The sequence below is a fragment of the Cryptomeria japonica genome, chromosome 2, assembly GCF_030272615.1.
Source record: "Cryptomeria japonica chromosome 2, Sugi_1.0, whole genome shotgun sequence".
Taxonomy (NCBI): Eukaryota; Viridiplantae; Streptophyta; class Pinopsida; order Cupressales; family Cupressaceae; genus Cryptomeria; species Cryptomeria japonica.
This window is the reverse complement of record NC_081406.1, coordinates 649,098,055-649,118,660: the sequence shown is the minus strand read 5'-3', so window position 1 is coordinate 649,118,660 and position 20,606 is coordinate 649,098,055. Positions and strand designations below refer to the sequence as shown.

Genomic DNA, 20,606 nt, shown 5'->3' with positions numbered 1-20,606 from the left:
CTGACCAAGTGAGAGAGGAAGGAAGTGCATTTGTTGGGAAAAGCGAGATAGTACAAATTGATACAACTTGTAGATCATGTGTTAAGAATGCTTGGGTGTCATATATATATGACTGGCCTTATGTTTGTGTTATATACAACCATCTACCAAGACAAAGCAAGAAGAAGCTAGTTGAGCTATTGCAAAATTGGTTTGAGTGGCACTCTTAGTATGTTGCAAATGCTAAGAAATCAACCAAATAATCCCTGGAATTTGGCAATGAAATTTACTTCCCAGTGTTCCAAGTTGGTGAAGGCAACAAATCAGTGATGACATAAACCAACGAAATAAAATTTGAAGGAACAATGGATTAGCTGTCTCAATAAAAGGAAGAGGATGTTCCATATTATGATCGTGCATGTGCATTACCCTTGACAATTTAAAATGGGATTACAGATCCATAATGCAATGAGGAAATTCCGGCAAAGACTTCTAGATGCTTTAATTATGGTTTTGGTGGTTACGGATTGAAAGATTGTTCAAAACCTTGAGATAACACTTCCATAACTAATGCCGGCAATGAATATAACTCAAAATTAGCACAAACTTTTGGTCCATAATGTCTACAATGATACAAGAATTTCCAAGTGGAATCTGTTAGCTTGTCTCATTTTTATGAAAATTCTCAAACCTATATGATACAAAGAAGTTCCATGAAAGTGAGCTGTTTGATCAAATTGTTGGAACAATTTAAGATTCCTTTGTTACCCATCATCTTCTTCTCTCCTCAACTATTCTCACTTTAGTAACTAAAAGTAAAGACCAAAGGTCATTTCAAGAAACAGTTACACAGGGAAACTTATATATACAATTTTGATTTGTGTAATGTCCCCACTTTTAGGTCCTCTTGCAGAATGGCTGGTACTTTCTTTCAGGGTCTATGTTAGCAAGTTCACAAGGGTTTTTTGATGTTGCCAATGAGCTCAGAGGATGTATTGGAGTTGACATTTTTTGGAGTGATTTTTGACAACTCGTCCGAGACTCACTATTTTTAGTAAGTCTCAATTTTGACATTGTTTAGTCAATTGAGAGTATGACTTACTATTTTTAGTAGTTACTATTTATAGTAACTGCTATTTCCGGCTGCTGGTTATAGTTCGGTCTCTCCTCATCTTCAACATCCAGTATCTTTATTTTTTAGATTTATATAGTCGGTGATTGTTTAAATTGACAATATATTGGCAACTATTGATGTTTATAGTTATTATTTTAAATAACATTGAATGCTAAAGTTATTAAATATTTAACTAACTTTATTTAATATTGGCGTTGTGGGAGTTATAAGGTATTGATTTAAAATATCAATGAAGTGATTATCTTTTGGGTGCCAAGGGAGTCATAAGGTGAATTTATTATTAATTTAAAATGAGAAAATCCTAATTAGGGGATTGGGATGAAAGCATTATAAAAAGGCACTTGGGAGCTCATTTGACATATACTTGTTTTATTTATTTTCTCTCTGAGAAGCTTGAGAGATTTGGCTTTCATTTACAAGAAATTTGAGGACAAAAACTCTTGGAAATCAATGGATTGGACGAAAACCCAACTCTATTTTGAGAGGTGAATCCATCCAAGGTTCATCATAGATCATATTTGTAGGTTTTACATCATTTTGGAGCTTCAACCAGCTAAGGTTTGAAAGAAGGAAAATCATATCAGCTAAGGTTTGAATTTTATTTGTAGGTTGAAGACATATTGCTTTACCAATTGTGCCTAACTTTGGTTAGCACTTGCATTTACACTCTCTTTGATAGAATACATTGGTACTTGTTTGTGTGTGCATGTCTGCATATTATTGAGGTTTTAAAAAATAATATGGCTCACCATTATTGTATTGGATAAAATTTTATGGTGCAGAAGTAAGTTAGGGCATATGACTTATAGCCACCCCAAGCTTTCTATTCATAAATTAGTCTGCTGATTTTTTTCGTTAGTTTCTAGCTACAATTTGCAAGTAACCTTTTGTAAGTATTCTTGCTGGAGTTACCTATTCTTGGAATCTTGTAAACAACATACATGTCTTAATCCATTAGGACTAAGTCAATAGTTATTTGACTTACATAGAATTAGGTTTTTAATGTCTTGCATCTAACAAAATTTGACGTTTCATAGGGGCTTCTGCTAACATTGCCTAGTGTAAATCTAAAGGCCAATTCCTTTCTGTTTGATAGACACAATTGAATTTCTTTGTCAATATGTGAATTAAGTTGTGTTTTTTTAGCAATTTCAATAAAAATATACAAATGTGTGCTTTTCCTATCAGTTATTATATACACCTATCTGGGTGCCCCAAAATCCTTATCAATTGGCTTTCTACAGCTGTCGGGTATTCATCTGCACAGCCAACTGATATATCATGGCTATTTGCATTTTATGCCTTGTTTAATGGGCCTCACTCCGGCTTTTAGCCTTCAAATTGGTTATTTTCAATTTTCCTTCTAACAATGGCTACTAAGGGTGTTGGAAGCAGTTATCAGATAAATATTGTTCACTTCTTGGCATTTGGTTAATTCCAAGCACTTAAAACTTGTATTGTTCACTAGTTTGTACTTTTGGTATTCTTGTCTCTGAACACGGTATCTTTTTTTATGGGCATACTTTTTCAAGCAACTTGGTAAATTCAGCTTTGGTTAATCATTCATATTTAACCAGCAGTACTGTTAAGATGCAACTCAAGTTTGATAGTGTAAATGCTGAAATCAGTAAATACGAATATTTATAATAAGAGCTGTGTAAAGTGGTAAATGAATTTAAAGATGTTAAATTGTTGTCTTTGTTGTCTTTGTGCTGCAGTAAGGTAAAGATGGTCAATCAATTACTTGCTGGTGTGCATTTAGCTGCAGCAGCAGAAGCAATGGTACTTGGAGCAAAGGCTGGAATTGACACTCGCATTCTTTACAATATAATATCCAATGCTGCAGGAAGCTCTTGGTATTCTTGAACACAGATTCTTATAGATATATTCTTGGTAATGGTTATAGAAGAGGAATTGTTATCTAGAAAGGAAAACATCATGGTATTTTGGTTGCTTTTAATACGACTCATGCGTAAAGAATGTACTAAAGGTTCAAGATTCCAACTTCTAGGGAGCAGAAGCAATTTTTTTTTTATAGTTTTGAGCAACAAAGCAAAGCATTAGAGTCAGTGTCACAAAATAAAATCTAAGTGGACACTAGATGAATATATTAAGTTTTAACAAAAGAGGTTACAGACTTTCTTTCCTACCCTGACAAGAAAGAGACAACACATTATTATGAATGAACATTTATTCAGTCAACTTACAGGATAAGGAAATTAAGCGTAGTACTTTCCCTTGGTATAGTCTTTGCTTTTAGACTAGTTTCTAGCTGGCTTTTTTTTTATGCCTTAATGGACAGCCAATCTGAAGATGTCACGCTGACTGTCCTTTTCAATGGTTGACCAACGAATATGTATAAGGTTCATCATTCTTCTTGAGGGGGATCAGCAACTGGGACTAACCCTTATTTCTTCTAAGGTAACTAGAAAACTGTCTTATTTATAAGACTTCACGGTTTCCCTAATATCTTATTCTTCTTGCTAACATATAATCCTAGCTACTTCTAACTACTAACTTTTATTAGCTATTGATGTTCAAGGACTGCCACTCCTGAACACACACTTGTTAAGCTCTTTACTGTTTGGTCTAAGATGGGGACATCACAATGTCTTTGAGTTTTCCTTCGAACTTCTTCCCTGTTTCTCCTTCCTCTCTATGATGAGGAGGAGAGTCCCTTCATTTAAGTGAGACAACCTATGCAAGCATATTCCCTCTTTCACAACTTGGACAAATTTTGAATTAAGTTTGGTGGCTTTCTTTTTGCTTTATTTGATTTTTTTTTAACTCTTTTTTTTGGAATGAGTAATTCTGTGATCAAAATCTAATTAATGTTAAAATAGGCCATTTACCAACCGCTACAAGGTAGCGAATATAATATTTTCTTTTTGCTTTTATATATTTTTTATTACTTGGGTTCCCCCATACTATTATAACTGGATGTACTTGATGAGTTCCGTTGACTTTTTTTGGCTCATTTTTCAACATGTATTAGTTTCTTTTTTCCTTGTTAAAGATTTACAATGTAAGCTTTTGTTTCTTCATAAAATTTGCAGCTCGTCTTCCCTTTTTGACTGTGGATTTTGAAGACAAAATCTGTAGCTTTCTAATGTCCCCACTTTGAAATAGAATTTAATGGTAAATAATAGTAATAAAATTAAATGCAAAAGAATAAAATTAAATTAAAAAAAAATATATATAAAAGAATACAATTAAATATAATTAATATTTGATTAAGTTAATGAATGGTCAAAAGACATGGAATGAAAAGTTGTGACTCCCTCAAACATGAGATATAAAAGGGAGAAGAGAACCTCATTTGAGAGGGGGATAATTTGTGAATCAGAAGTGCAGATCTGATTGTGAAAGGTTGTGCCCCTTTCAAAGGGCAGAAATAACGAAGAGTCGCACTCTTTCAAAGGGTGCTAATGGTGAAAGGGTGTGTCTCTTGCCAAAGGGCATACATGATGAAGAGGTGTGACCTCTCCCTCACATTGAGAGATATAAAGGAAAGGAATCAAAAGCCTCCAGTGACATCACCACAGGTCAGATCAGATCAGAACTGTTATTAAGTTACAGGCAGTAACATCTTTGTTCTTGGTATGCATGGGGATGTGTTTAATATGTATGCTTAATATATGAAGCCTGATAATGTTTTTATGCAGAATTTAAAAGTAATATTAATATAGACTGCAATATGTATGGCAGTCATTCTTAATATATATATATATATATATAGAGAGAGAGAGAGAGAGAGAGAGAGAGAGAGAGAGAGAGTGTTTGATCAGACAAATAACAATATTAGAATGTAAATCAGAAAGAACCCTTAATAACCGTAAGAAGAATATGTTTATATATAATGTGTGTTACTACTGTCAGTATTTAAGAAGTTGGGGATTGAGATGTTCCATTGAAAGATGCCAACTAGAATTTGACACAAATCTGATGTTTTGTTTTCAACTTGAATCTTTGACCAGCGAATACATTGAATTGGTTTTTTGAAGAGTTCTGATGATTTTTTTGCATTTTAGGGTCTTTGCTTGTTTGATTGACAATGCATGATGAAATTCAAATGCAAAACATAAACTAATAATTGATTGAAAGTAAATATCAGAATTCTGATTTTTATTGCAGCAAATACTAAATTCAAGAATTGAACAATTTATAGCATTCAGAGCCAAGACTGGTATACCAGGTGTCCTAAGCTTGCCTGAACTGATGAATAGGATGAAAGAAGAGCTTCCACAATGTGACAACAGCTCCAATATGTCTTATTAACCCTAATATGAATTACCAAAAACAAATAATGAAGAATTGTCCGGACCCAATCTGATTTCCAATTCCTTGCCAGGCGTGGCCCTCCAGAAATAATGAATTTCCCTGAATTATTGCTGATATAGACCACATATACCTTGAAAACCTTGAATTAACCCTGGATCTGCTCTTATTTATTGCTAACAATGAATTTTGTGACAAATTGCAGCCTCAAATCTCCTTATTTATTTTATTTGGTTTCCCAGGTGCCAAAGGGATGGTACGGCCTGCTGGAAGAAGGTACAACCTGCTCAAATCTCCCTTATTTTTACTGGTGCAGGTCTCTAAATTGTCCAAACCTGCTGTAAAAGCTCTGCAGATGCAATCTCAGTCAATAAAACTTCTGATTTTGGCCCTCAATGGCCCTCAATGAAGTTTGTTTGTGTGCCAATATGCTGAATGGTGAGAGGGGCTACGTCCTAACACTTGAAAGATGGAGGTTTTCGTCTCCAATCTGCTCTCAGACAGACGCCTTGCCGTGCAGACCTGCTGAAGAAGAAATAATTCCAAGAAAATAAACAATCCAATGCCAAAATGAATCTTCATGGGTTGCTAAATGCTTTTCCCAAGCTTGGCGCCAGCCCTAAGAAAGATTCTAAGATTCCATTGGAATCTTCTCCTTCAAAAACCTACGCCCACTTTGAGGGATTATTTCTCATTAAAAAATGGCCCCTTTTAAAATATTATTAATTGATGCCTAGGTAGGCGTGCAAGGGGAAATAACTTATAATTCATCATTAACCTTTTATCTCCCCTTTTAACAAAGTTGCTTTATGGAGTAAGTTTATTTTTCTTGAAAAAGTAACTTTATAATAATATAATTTAACCTTTGACTTTATAATCCCCTTTATAAGTCACTTTTATAAAATATTACCAATTTAATATAAAGTGACTTCATAACATTATAATATAAGGCAGCCATCTAATATATCATCCAACGTCAAAAATGGCTAAGTCTGGATCTCCTTCACCTCCTGTCCATTGAAGTTCACCTGCAGAGATGGCTAACAAGCGAATCTCTAATCTTGATTGACCAACTAGGAAAGTGGGGACATTACATCCAAAGAGGGGCAGTCTAAATCTAAGCAATAGGTTAAGTCCCAAGATAGGGTGGGGATTAGCGACCCATAAGCCTAAAGGGTATAGACCCAAGATAGTTAAGGGCTTGGATCTATAAACTTTGAGGAAACCTATTGTATTTGGTCTCTAAGTGCTTTGGTAATATACATAGACCCTTCTCCCTTAAAAATGAAGTAGTAGCAGGGTCTGATATCTATATTAAGTACTATGAATAATGAAATTAGTCATCTAATGAGTAAAATAAATAAGCACTTGTTAATAACTAATAAATTGAAGAATATCAATGACTGGCTTCATGATTAGTCTCTCAATCAATTTTAGTATATTGAAATAGATTAATTTTTGTTAAAACAGGCCTAAACTTAGTAGGGGACATTACAAGCTTCAGAGCGCTCTCTCCCACATTCACTTACTCAAAAAATCGATCAGTGAGAGTTAAAGGATCACCTCAGCATGTGATACAGTGGGACCTATTTGCTAGGCATGTTATCACATTTTCTTTTATACGTTTTAGACTCAATTATAAGAAGCACACCCAGTATTTTCTAAGATGAGATTTGCATCTTGGTTATCATCATAGTAACAGTCCGCCTTTACCATCCCATTGGACCAAAACAAAATTGTCAATTTGTTATTTATGCAGATAATTCTGGATTTAAGTTATCTTTAACTTGCATGCATTTTAAGCATTTATTGCATTTTATTAGAGGATTCATGTAAGCTTCACTATCAGTTTTCCTTCTGCATTATTTCCTACAGTGCTCTCATACAATTTTCATGGCAAGTTGGAAGTGAAGAGAAAATGTCATTTGTAAAAGGCATCAGTTCTTCTGCAAGTACTTATCTATTATTATCATTTGTAAAATGCATCAGTTATTTTCATTTATGCAGGATATTTGTGGATCGAGTCCCCCAAATGGTGAATGGTGATTACACCCCACATGCTAGTCTAAATATCTTTGTTAAAGATCTGGTAAGGACCTCCTTGTGCTTTTTTGAGTTTGTTTTGGGGAAACATTGTTGTTTATGTTTCATTACTTCTGAACCATGGCCAATTTTCATATGCTACCATGTCATAAAAAATAATTGTGAAAGTATGCCCGAGTTATCAACAAAGAAAACTTTTGTGAAAGGCAACATCTTAAATCATTTGTCTGATTATTCGATTTCTTGGTCATATTGTTGACGTTGTAACTTTTGTTGCACAAAGTTCTTGTTCATACAACTTGGGATGAAGCTATAATTTGACTCCCATGTTGCTGTGTTTCCTATAACAAATCAAGTAACAATTTGGTGTTGTAGAAAGTTAGAAACTGTTTTATTTTGTACAACATGATGAAATCATAAAACCAATGCTACCATTTCAGAAGCATGTTAAACCTGAAGTGCGCCAAGAAGCTTGACTAAACTATGTGAACAGTTTATTTAAAAATCATACATTAAAGAAAATACAAATTCAATTATAAGAGTTTAATTATAGATAAATGAGTATGATCTGGATTGTAATTGTCCATGAATTGCATGACAGTATTTTCTAGTGTTCCATGGGGATGCGTCCCCCTTGAAAATGTAGGCGTTTCCGAGACGGGGACGTCCCCGAGACGCGGGGACTCCTAGAGGACGTCCCTCCACCGCCACCAAGTTTCTTCCACTGTCTCTGAGATGTTTCCTCACCAGGGGGACATTTCCCAGAAGTTTCTTGTGTTAGAAATGCCAAAGGGGACTCCTAGACGTCCCCGAGACTCCCAGACGTCCCTCAACCTTGGAGGGGACTTGCAAATTGAATTGTAATTTTTTAATACTGATTGGTATGGTTGAGTCTATCTCAAGCTGTTTGGCATTGTTTGGAGGCGAACATAGTTGCATAGAGTGAGTTTTAGGAGGCTTTAAGGGTTGTTTGGACCTACAATGGTGATGTTTCAGACCTGCAACATATTTTCCAGTTGTATCAGACCTGCAACATATTTTCCAGTTGTATCAGACCTGCATTGTTGTATACAGTGATTTAAACCAAAATGTGTGTTTCAGACCTATAGTGATCATTTCAGCTGCCTTTTTGTAATGTCCCCGTTAGTGACTTGCCTTGGTTTAGTCTTGAGTCAACAATTTTAACTCAATGTGAGAATTATAAAATATAAATTCATCAATTCTAAAGAGATTTTATTATAATGTTTAATTTATAATAGTAAGAGTAGTTTATTAATCAATTTATTTATTAACTTCTTTATTCCATATATATGTTTATAATTTTTTATAATATATAAATATGATCTTATTAATATTATTTCAAGTATATATGTATGTATAACAAGCAAAAATAAATCTTGTTTACATCATTATTATATATAGGTCTATTATCCTTGTTATGATTTGAATATATACATAATTAAGTAAATGAAATAACTTATATTACTAATTATTTATGTATTTACTAATTATCTATTATATAAGTTATTAATGGTCCACAAAACCATTAACTCTCTTCATATAATAATTTTCTATTGATAATACAAGAATATCATTTTAAATTTTATAAGAAATTTATTATCCTTCCTATTATATTTATACTTTAATATTCTTATTATATTATCTATAAATTTATTTATTGAAATGGTAATCGATCAATAGTAAGACATGACTCCTCCTTATCAATTAAATTGGTGACTGCTATTCTCCATTTGACCGAACTGCCTTTTTTTTCCTTCCCAACTGAAGTTAAACGATATATATATATATAAACGTCCACAAGGTTGGGGAGTCGGCTATATAATCTGCGACACCTACACTTCCCTAGATTCAATTTTTGGAAACGCCTTTGCTTGCGCCATGATAAGGGTAGTGCGGTTTTGACAGCATATGTTGGGAGAGGATTTAAAATTTATCGATTCCTCCTCCTATCTAATGCATTTGTAACGAATGATGGAAATTATTCTTGGTCTGCAATGATTATATTTATATCCAAATGCCTTGGATAATAAAGTCAATATGAATATCTCCTTATTATGAATGCAATCTTCACTGTTAAAGTATGCTATATATCGACTGTTGTTCCTGATATTATTTTTACGTATATGCACATGGAATTTGCTACTGACTGAGAGTATGTAATATTCCCTATATAATCTTTTAAAGTATATGCAAGTTTTACTATTGCTGACCGACTGGATCGGATCGCTTATTTAATACGAGGCTTGTAATGGTGAGGATCTAGTGATTGCCGGTAATAGGCTATCGCTGTTTCACATCTTTCTTGGGTGGTTCTTGCAATTAGTGGATATTGTCTCTGCCTATCAACTCTTTCTTGTGTGGAAGATCATGTTGATTGCTGCTCTCCAAGAAAAAAATCCGAAAATGGTTGAAGATCTAAAATATAAAAAACCCTTTTTGAATCGAATCTGAAAGAATACATTAATATACCTTGTATTCAGACATGAAAGGCTCGGTTCCCAATTGATGTCTATTCTTTACTACCTATCTCTTCTAGAGATCGCATCTCTTCACAAGAGTTCGTAACTGGTATGCAATAGTAATTAATTGATGATGGTTAAGGGGTCTTAATCGCATACCTTGGCATTTGTTATAACTAATTCAATTCACTATCGATGATTATTATGTTATCATTGCATTATTTTATTGATATTAAACTCATACCCGATAACCATCGTGTGGGTAGATAGTCAATGATAATAGGTTTTCTAATGATTGGCCATCTGACTACTTCGTTGTATTCTTTTATTGTCATCTCATATTATTATATTACTTTATTTGATTTGGATATTTCAAAAATATTATTATTATTTAAATAAATAGTAAATAAGTAATAATATTTAATAAATAATTAAATATTAATAATTTCAAATAATCATTTGTTGATTGTATTAGTTTATAATAATAATTGTTTCATTTAGATTATAAATAACGATCAAGGAGGGGACATGACACTTTTCAAGGTATTGTCATTTATTGTTTTCTATTGGATGCTAGTTTCATGCAATTTGGGCAATCTAGAAAGTGTCTTTTCAATTTGCTGCCTTGTACCAACATTTGTATCAGCTTGTAATCGTTATCAGTACTTAATAGCAGAGTAAGTATTGTTTTAGTTTGCATGGTTCTTATGCTTGTTAAAAAATAAAAGATCATCTAGAGTGGTCATTACACATATAAAGATGTTTTCCATGACGACAAAATTGAAATAGATTTATGCTATTATTTCTATACCTTGAGCTGAAATGATAGGGGTAAGTTAATTACGCTTTTACTATCTTTAGGGTTAGATTCTTTTAAGATACTCCAACACAATCTTTCTAGTTTCTACTTATAACTTATTGTTCAAAGTTCATTGCAATCATTGCAATGTGCTTACTTATTCCTTATACGGTTATATATATACACATTTATAAAACTAAATTTTCAAGTACTAAATGTATTATGTCAGCACCGCCCCCCCGCTGTTTGCCCTCTCGTGTAAACGGTTAAATGCAGAAGGTAAATGCACAGAACATAATGGAAATATATTAAATAACCAGCCTCTATTAATTCAACAGTCCATGTACATCAAGTGCTTGTAACATTATATCTGACACGACTATCATGATCCTACTTCGAAGAAAAGGTACACAATATATAATACCCGAAGGGGTACGACACAACCGTCGCGACTCCAACTACCTACCCGTCGGCTAACTAACTGACCGCCGTAACTCATTATTACCGACGACAACATAAACATAATATAACAACATAACATAATGATTATTCCCGGCAACATCATCCCCCCCAAGAAAAGAAGTCGTCTCCGACGACTTAATACAAAATAGAGATGAACGGTAGGAACTACTGACGCCAGTCGGGCCCAGATCTTATACACTTGCTATGTCCTCGCCTGAAAACCCTTTTCTGCTACCATCCGATGCTCAAGTGCAGAATTCACCAATATTGCTTCCTTTGCCATCACAGTCCTCCTGTGCCTAACCCAAACTTGTCTGCAAAACACGTTTTTCAGTCTCAGCTTCCACCAACTGCTACTCAAATGATACTGTCTCCCTAGCCAATTTGGCCTCGATAGCCACCCGTGCTGCTCTCCCGACATCCAACTCTTGGGTATGCTGAACTAAGTCTCACGCGACTATTGCCTCCAACCTGGTGGTCAGCTCCTCCCGAGCCCTCTGTGCATCCACCAAGGCAACCTCACGTCCAGCCGAGACATACTCCGAGTTCCTCAAAGCGTACCAGTCATGCCTGGAGGTGGCCACAATCCGCTGGCACAAATGCTAGGAGACACCTCAAATCCTCCATCACATTCCCCAAAGGCCAAAAACTGAACTGAATAACTCCCTGGTGTCATACAACGGCACGGACCTGCAATGCCTTCCCTCAAACTCTGTTTGTTCCCAACCTCCAAATCTGTCTCCCTCTACGGCTTGTGGCTTCCCCGCCAATGCTTAGCTACAGGCTTCTTTCTCACAATACGGAAAACCACAACACTTCCCGTGGTCTTCTGTAGCTCAAAATAAACTGGGGGTCTAGGGGCAACGCCCCCAGTGGGGTCGAGGGGTAGCGCCAACACCAACACCATTTTACAACCCTCAGAACCATACGAAAGTCCATGGCGCACAACATTTCAGTGATATTTTAAGATGCCAAAAACCCTTCTTTTCCACTCTGAATTTCCAGTGTCCTGGCTTCAAACTCCAGCGAATCATTTTAACTCTGGTCGTCGTCGTGTTTTTTTTTGTTTTTTTTTTTGGCACTGTAATGTCCCTGATGGCACCCCGGCCATACAACCTCCCTGTACGGTCAACAACAACATTGGCACCTTCGATCGTGCGGCCACCTTCCCTATCGTGCGGCCACCTTCTCGTGTGGCCTGCACCCCTCCACCGTATGGCGGACCACTGACGACGGAGCGGCTACGTGGTTGTGCGTCTTAATCTTTGCGTGCGTTTTTGGCGTTGCGCGAGGCTGTGCGGGCTTTGTAGTTGCAGGTGCCACCGCACGGTTGTCACCGTCGGTGTTACCACCGCACAGTGGTCGCCGTCGGTGTTACCACCGCCGGTGGCCCACCGCACGGTGGTCACCGCCGGTGTTACCACCGCACGGTGGTCGCTGCCGGTGGCCCACCGCACGGTGGTCACCGTCGGTGTTACCCTCTTTTTTTTTTTTTTAATATATATAATTTTTTTGACCGTACAGTCGCCTGTCATACGACTGTACTTTTTTTTTTTCATCTCCTAATTTAGTTGTCTTAGAGAGTCGTTTGCTCGGGTCCCCTGTCTCTGGGATTGCCCTTCATCCTTCTAGGTTTTCCTCGCCCGAGAGTCGCCTGCTGTGGTCCTGTGCCTCTTGAGTCACCTGCCTGGCCTCTCGAGTCCCCCTCCATCCTCTCGGGTCCCCCTCCGGGCTCTCGGGTGTCTGTCCGGCCTCTCGAGTCCCCTGCGCGCTTCGCGTGGTAGGGTTTCAATTTGGGCCTATTGGTGGCAAGTTTATTTTCCATGGCCATCCGAAGACCTGGAACCACAAATTCTACAGGGACCACAGTCTCCTTCCCATACATAAGAAGAAGAAGAATAATAAAGATTTTGAAGACTGCGGTCTTCCACACAGGGTTCCAATCATTGCCAACACTCTTCAGATTATCTACGTCGCCAGGGTTTGGGGCGTCTCCCTTCCAATATTCTTTGTATTCCGGCAAGTACACCTTTGTTGGTTGCTCTGGTTCCTCTACTTCGAGCCTATAGCTTTGGAACATTTCGTAATCCTCAATTTGCCAGTGTAAGAGCCCGTTAAGTGAGCATACCTCATCTTCAGAACATCCCTTCAATTCGAGCACCCCTTCACTGTTCGGCTCCATCGCGTTCTTGCCCTTGCTTTCATTGGGACCCCCTTCCCCTTTATTAGAGTCCTCTGAGTCCGAGTCTGAGGAGGCGAGCTCTTCGCCGACATCTTGGGTGTGTAGGTCAATGGTATATTTCCACCCTCCCTTCTCCATGGAAAGTGTATTTTTCTTCCAGCTGTGGTTTACCCTCGCGTTGATCAACCACGCTCTCCCCAGGATGGCGTCATAGCCTTTCTTCTTCGAGGGAATAACCACGAAATCTAACAAGAACGGTTGCGTATCAATTGTCACTTGCTGGGCCATCAACAGGCCGAGTGGCTTAATGCCGTGTTGGTCCGCTCCCACCAGGTTGAATGTGGGTGGCCACAGGGTGGGCTTCCCCAGCCGCTTCCATGTTTCTTCTGGTAGTACATTCACCCTAGATCCCCCGTCCACAATGGTGTCCTTCAGAATGGTCCCATGGATACCCATTTCTACCACAGCTGGGTGTCTACCACTACTCAAGGCTAGTAACATTGGGTCAGTTGAAGGGCTGACGGAAACCTCCACCTGTGGTGCACTCAACGATGCGGTGGCGGGAACCTGTTGTGACCATTTCACACATCGCCCCATCGCAAATGGGGACCCCCTCTTTTTGCTTGTTTTTCGCTCGCTTTTGCTTTCGTTTTTAGGGTTTTGTTAGTTGGTTGTCTGGATTTAGGGCCAAGCCTTAGGGTTTTAAATTTTGCCTTTTTCAAGCCAAAATCCAGTCGTTTTTTGAGAGCTTTTGAGCTTCTTTTCTAGAATGCAAATTTTGAATGCAATGAATTCGCCAAAATGGTCTAATTTTCAATTGGAATGTTCATGCAGAGCTTAAATTTGTCTAAGTGTTGACCGTCAATGTGAATTTTTGTCCGATTGAATATTTTGACCAAATTTTGACTTTTTTGAATTTTGATCCTGGGCATTGGAATTGATTTGTTTTCGCCTCGTGAAGTGTTAAAATGTGTAAAATCTTGTTATTTTGGCCTGTAGGAGCAAAATCGCTCCTGTCCCTCAGTGAAGGACGGGAGCTCATTTTCAAATACCTCATCGTCCTTGCAGAGTCCAGACAAATTTTACATTTGAAGTGATGGAGAACGACAAGATCTTTCCATTGAATATAAATTGAAGATTTTTATGAGCACAGAAATCCCTCCAGGAGCAAAATCGCTCCTGTCCCTCAGTGAAGGACCGGAGCTACAATTCAAATTTCGCCTTGTCCTTGCAAGATTTTGAAAACTTAATGAGTTGAGGACGTCCAAGGGAGGATGCTTTGCCAAATGAATATAATTTGATATGCAGAAACGAAGGAGAATGACCTATATTGACTAAATCGCTCCTGTCCCTCTCCAAGGGACCAGGGCGAGGTACCTTGTGGCTCACGTCCCTCTCCCAGGGACCTGAGCGATTTCCTTCATTTTGCAAAATCCAGACAAGGGTCAAGGCAAGTTTACGTTCAAAAACAAGGGAAAACATGAGATGAACGCATTGAATATAAATTGAAGATTTTTTAGACGTCCATAACAGTGTTGAATGCCTAGTTCGCTCCTGTCCCTCAGGAAGGGACCAGAGCGATTTTTGATATAATTGCTTTTCTTGCAAGGTTACAAACGATGTCAAGGCATGAACGAATAGAGTGAAGAAGGACGAGTCTGTTGAATATAAACTTGGAACCGGGCAAAGTGAGATGAAGGCCACAAGGGGAAGGATCGCTCCTGTCCCTCTCCAAGGGACTAGGGCGATACAATGACGATAATACTTCCTACGCAAATTCAAGGTCGTTCCTCCAAAGTTCAAGGTCGACACAAGTCAAGACAAGGTGGCGAGGGACATTTCAAGGCATCTTCATCATGCGCAAACACTCAAAGGACGTTAAAATGAAGAAATTGACACCATAAGACCTAGATCGCTCCTGTCCCTCAGGAAGGGACCAGGGCGATGTTAGATGTATTGATTATTTTTGAGCAAGATTTACGTAAGGACAAGATTTCGCAAAGTCTTAGAGGGTCCACGGAAAGGTAGAAAGGTGATGCATGAAGATTTCAAACGTTAAATAATCACCAAAATGGACCTAGGGACCATATCGCTCCTGTCCCTCTCCAAGGGACCAGGGCGATTTGCTTTGGATTCCTTGTTTTGCTTCAAGATCAAGCTAAGTCAAGACGCCCTAAGATAACATATGCTCCAAGGCATCGTTTGAAGATAATTCGCAAGGGTTTGAACGTCCAAACATCGCCAAATAATGTAAAAGCCCCATATCGCTCCTGTCCTTTGGACAAGGACCAAGGCGATGCTATTAATAACACTCACGTTCCTTCAAGACCAAAGCCAGGCGAGGATAAGCAAGGTAAGGGACATCGTCGGAAAGACGTTGCAAAGGAGATCGAAGTTTAAAGTCGCCAAGATCAAGGAGAAATCATGGATCGCTCCTGTCCCTCTCCAAGGGACAAGGGCGATGATCCCTTTGATGCGTCCAAACACATAATGAAGACAAATGGAAATAAGCGCAAAGGACACGAGTATAGGTGTTGTTCGCCCTACAATGGAAGTTCGAAGGTCAAAGATACAAGATGAACGTGAAGACATGAAGATCGCTCCTGTCCCTCTCCAAGGGACAAGGGCGATGTTAGGCAAAACACATGATATTCTTTGAAAATCACGTTAAGACAAGGACGCACAAGGTTTTAAATGGCATTTGGAAGATGATACAAGGAAAGGATCGTATCAAAATGGAGAATTTCAAGCAAAAACCTTAGGATCGCTCCTGTCCCTCTCCAAGGGACCAGGGCGATAATGGTCATGAGATGCACTTGCTCGCACAGGAAAGGAATTCAAATTCGAAGGACCACCAGATGATCGATTTGGAACGTGGAAATGAAGGAGTTGAACGTTGAAAACGCAAGAATCAAGACCAAAATCATGGATCGCTCCTGTCCCTCTCCAAGGGACCAGAGCGATGAGGTACGTCCCTTTATTTTCATATTTTTGGCGCCAAATTAAACAATTCAAATTTCCTTAAATGCTAAATCGATTTAAAATTTGAAAATCTTATTTATTTAGCATTTAATATGGCGTTAAACATTTATTAATTATTTTGCCTTTATTGGAATCGAAATTTGCAAATTAAAAAAACGCAAGGCATTAATAATTAATTATTTAATTAATAAAAAATCGATTTGAGCGCTCAATTAGGCAAGTCGGCCTTGTTATTTCATTGCAAATCATTTAAAAAATGGTTTTATTTTTATCAAGTCGGCCAAAGGGGTGAAGGATGAGAGCGCTATATAAAGGGGGGTAAAAACTATCATTTCTACATCATTATTTTACTTTTCTTCATGCGAATTGAGAAGAGGCGAATATAGTGCGAAGTGTGTTCAAAGGTGGTGCGAGTTTCATTCATCCAAGGGTGGCGCGCTTAGTTATCAAAGGGTGGTGCGAATCCAAACCAAAGGTGATGCGAAGTATATCATCAAGTATAGAGTGCGAATTACGTTGAAGACCAAGGGTGGTGCGAATTTGGAGACCACACCAAGGCGAATTTGAAGATCCATTTGAAGACCACGCCAAAGTGCGAACTTGAAAGATCTATTTGAGACCACGTCCAAGGCGATAATTGAAGATCACGTTCTCTCCAGAGGTGGCGAAGTCAATTTTTAGGAGATCGTATTGAAGATTACTTTATACCTCAAATTTTGCCTAGGCGAATTTTGTTTTTGCATTCTAGAGTTAGCTCTCTATCGAGGTATGGCGATTTATTATTATTGCTTTATTCATTCATCGTCATATTTCAAATTTTGAAATTTTGAATTTTAAATCTCTTGGCTCAATCGTTGTATTTTAGGAAATGATAACTCTAGAGACTTATCATGAGGTTTCCTAAAATTTATCTCTCTTATTTACGTTATTTATTGCAAAATCTATTTCTTATAATGAAATGTTGTGTAGGTATGGCGACCCCAAAGGCGGGAGCATCCACCAGTCGCTCGGCTCTCATGAAAGAAGATCAGAAGACCGAAGAAGTGGAGACCAAGATCGTGTCCAAGTGGAGCAACATTGGAGATACAAACTTGGGGAACTTTAGCACGAAGAAGTTCCGGGAGGTCCCTTACATCGGCAAGCCATCACCTGTCGCCCGAAGAATAATAGAGAGTGGCATCATCAAGGCGGCCGGTTTTCCTCCAGCTATTCAGTGCCACGAGTTGATGATCGAGTGTGCCCGTCATTACAATCCACAGTCCAGGACAATTGTGTCCAATTAGGGAAGCACTTTGGCGTACCTTTCAGAGGAAGCCATAAGTGAAGCCTTCCATCTTCCAGAGCACAGGGACATGATATACAAGAGCATTGAAGGAGCCAGATCAGTGTACGATGATGATCCAGATGCTTGCCTAAGCATAATCAACAAGAACTGGCTACTTAAGAGTCGTCCCCGTCTGAGCAAAGTACTGAACACACCACACAGGATTGATTTCCAGGAGGAGTACAGAGATTTGATTACCATGCTCAACAGAGTTACAGGAGCACCTCATGCCTTCTATTTTGAGAAATGGATGTTTTACTTCATCCAGGTGATTGTTCAAGGAAAGGGTACAATACATTGGGCTAGGATAATTAGCCATTGCTTAGACGTACAGTTGAGAAGACTCAGGGCTACTAAGTCCTTCCACATGAGTTCATACGTCATCTATGCCTTAATCAGGAGTGTTGAATACGCAGGACTACCTCACAGAGGAGTGATTGGAAGAGGACCCGGCGAGGTCAGAGCTTGTGAATCCTATACCTACTTGCATCACCCACCAGGGAAGAACTACAAATTAGTCAATGATACTTTCACGATGAACATCACAAGGACGTTGCAAGGAGGGATTCACAACAGATTATCTCAGGATGCCCAGGAATTCATCAAGAGGTACGGTGCTTGGTTCATTCAGTTTCCCAAGTTCACTTACATTAGAGTGCATGGATGTCCTTTACCTCCATACATGTTGCCGAGGTACCCGACAGACAGAATTGTGTTACTTGAAGTAACAAGGCAGTTGGCAGCATATGTGAAGGCATTCAGACACAGACATCAGAATGGAGTTCAGGTACCTATTATTTTGGGTAATTCAGTTGAGGTATGTCCCAATGTATTAGCCATGGATGACGCAGAGAAGGAGTTAGCCTTGTATCCTTTTTCATCTTTTGCTTGGAGGAATAGTTTTGATCCACATGGACATTTAGAGGAGACGGTCGGTAGAAGATTTAGACATGAGCACCAAATTGAAGATTTTATGATGAATCTCCTAGATGATCTCGAAGTGAAACGAAAGATACATTCTAGATTGCCTTTGGATTTCATCAGGAAATGTAAGATTTACAGAGTAGCCGACCAAGCTCAGGACAACGACAGGCACATCCAATCTTCATATGATAGAGAAAGCAAAACAATAAGTTTGAATTGGAATGAGCCCGAGGCCGTGGATTTAGATGATTTGATGGCACCAGTCTTGTCTTGTACTCGCAGATGGGTAGACGTTCAGCATCAGAAGTTGAGAGAACAGGGCATAGCCATGTCTTTTACTTCGGAAGAGAAACCAGCCGAAGGTGGAGCCAGTGTTAGTGAAGGCAATCCTAATCCTAGGAATTCAGGTGAAGGTAACCTTCGATGTGCCAGTGAGGGCAATCTCCATTCGAGAGGTTCGAAGAGAAAGGAAAGATCAGAAAAGAAAGAGTCTTCCAAGAAAAGCAAGGTGCCAACAAAGATCAAACACCAGGTACTTCTTCCAGACCAGAGGATAGAACAGTTCGAGTGGAAGAATCCATGGAATCGATGGTATAGAATGACAGACAGGAGGAAGGACAGGCACAACATGTTTCGTCAGATGGATCTCTCCAAGACTATGATTTAGATAATGATAATGAAGTAACATCTCCTCCCAGACAAGAAGAAATAGTACATAAAGAAATTCAAGTTCAAGAGACAAGATCGAATATCCCAGATTGGTTGAAGGAAAGATTGACTAAGGTGATCGTAATTGAGGACGAGGACAGTGCAATTGATTTGGAGAGCCTCGTGGGACGTTCACATATGACAACAGAAAAGAAGAAGGCTACAAAGATGTCCAAGATGATTCGAGATGAGACTGGATCTAGAAAACTGCAGATAGCTACACCGGCAGCAGACAAATATGAGGATGAAATCCTAGCAGAAGACTATCATATACAGACTATTGAGTTAGGACCGTCCACAGCAGAGCAAACTTTAGATGATGCCACCGACACATTTGAGGCATTGAAGGACAAGCTTAGAGAAGAAGTAGAAAAGAATAGAAAGCTTGAGAGAGAGGTCGGTGCATGGAGGACATATTTCAGTCACATCAATGAACCTTTGGGACGTCAGGATCCAGTTAGATCACCATTGCAGGCATTGCCCCTTCAATCAATCAATGAAGCAGAAAGATTCAGGAACCTGGTCCAGCGTACATGTGGTTGGATGGATAGATCTCACACGGTGGCCATTGAGTTTGTTACAAGGATGTCGAAGATCACCCATCAAGCTATCCAAGTTCTTGAGATTATCCACAGATTGATGGCAACAGTAGCTGCATTTGCCCATACCAAGGACGTTGTCATCCCTGTCTTGAAAGTTATAAGACACACATCCAGAAGAATTTTAGCACAAGAGAGGATCTTAGAAGGTGATTCTCACAATTTGTTTCAGTGGTCAACCTTACTCCATATAAAGAGTGTTCTCTTCGAGGACATCAGTGTTAGATGTGGTCAAGTTGAGGAGGTGATCAATCCGATCCAGGACAGAGTATTTGAGGTACTTCGTACCATTCTTGGCAGAAGGATCGAGGTCGAGACAGATGTGGATTTACAAGAATTTGAGGATAGAATCAAGATCATCTTTCGCAAGGACGCAGATGTTACAGATGAGCAATATGATCAGATGTATGCCACCATGCTCCTGATTGATAGAACAAAGGAACTTGAACCTACTTGGGACACAGCTCTTCTAGATGCATTTGATCAGGTCATCCACTTAGAAGAGAGTATCAAGAATCTTCCTGAGATTCCAAGCACAGAAATCGAAGGAATCGTGACAAAATTCATTGCATATGCTAAGAAAGAGAATTGGAAAGGGAATAAGATTCTAGATGAAAGGTTGTTACAGATGACATGACATCTTATTTCTCATTGGTTGATACCTCCTAGATTTTTGTGCCAAATTTAATATTTGGCTATGTATTTAATGTT

General features: G+C 38.6%; 1 protein-coding gene across 2 annotated transcripts in view; it reads left to right on the top strand.

Annotated features, from left to right (window-relative positions):
* The window catches only part of LOC131054616 (uncharacterized), a 246,999-nt gene that overhangs the window by 55,748 nt on the left and 170,645 nt on the right, over positions 1-20,606 (top strand). For both annotated transcript variants that reach the window (XM_057989172.2, XM_057989164.2), the window contains 2 exons: positions 2,833-2,970; positions 7,400-7,481. In XM_057989172.2, the coding sequence (XP_057845155.2) occupies positions 2,833-2,970; positions 7,400-7,481 (220 nt within the window). The remainder of the gene's footprint in view (positions 1-2,832; positions 2,971-7,399; positions 7,482-20,606) is intronic.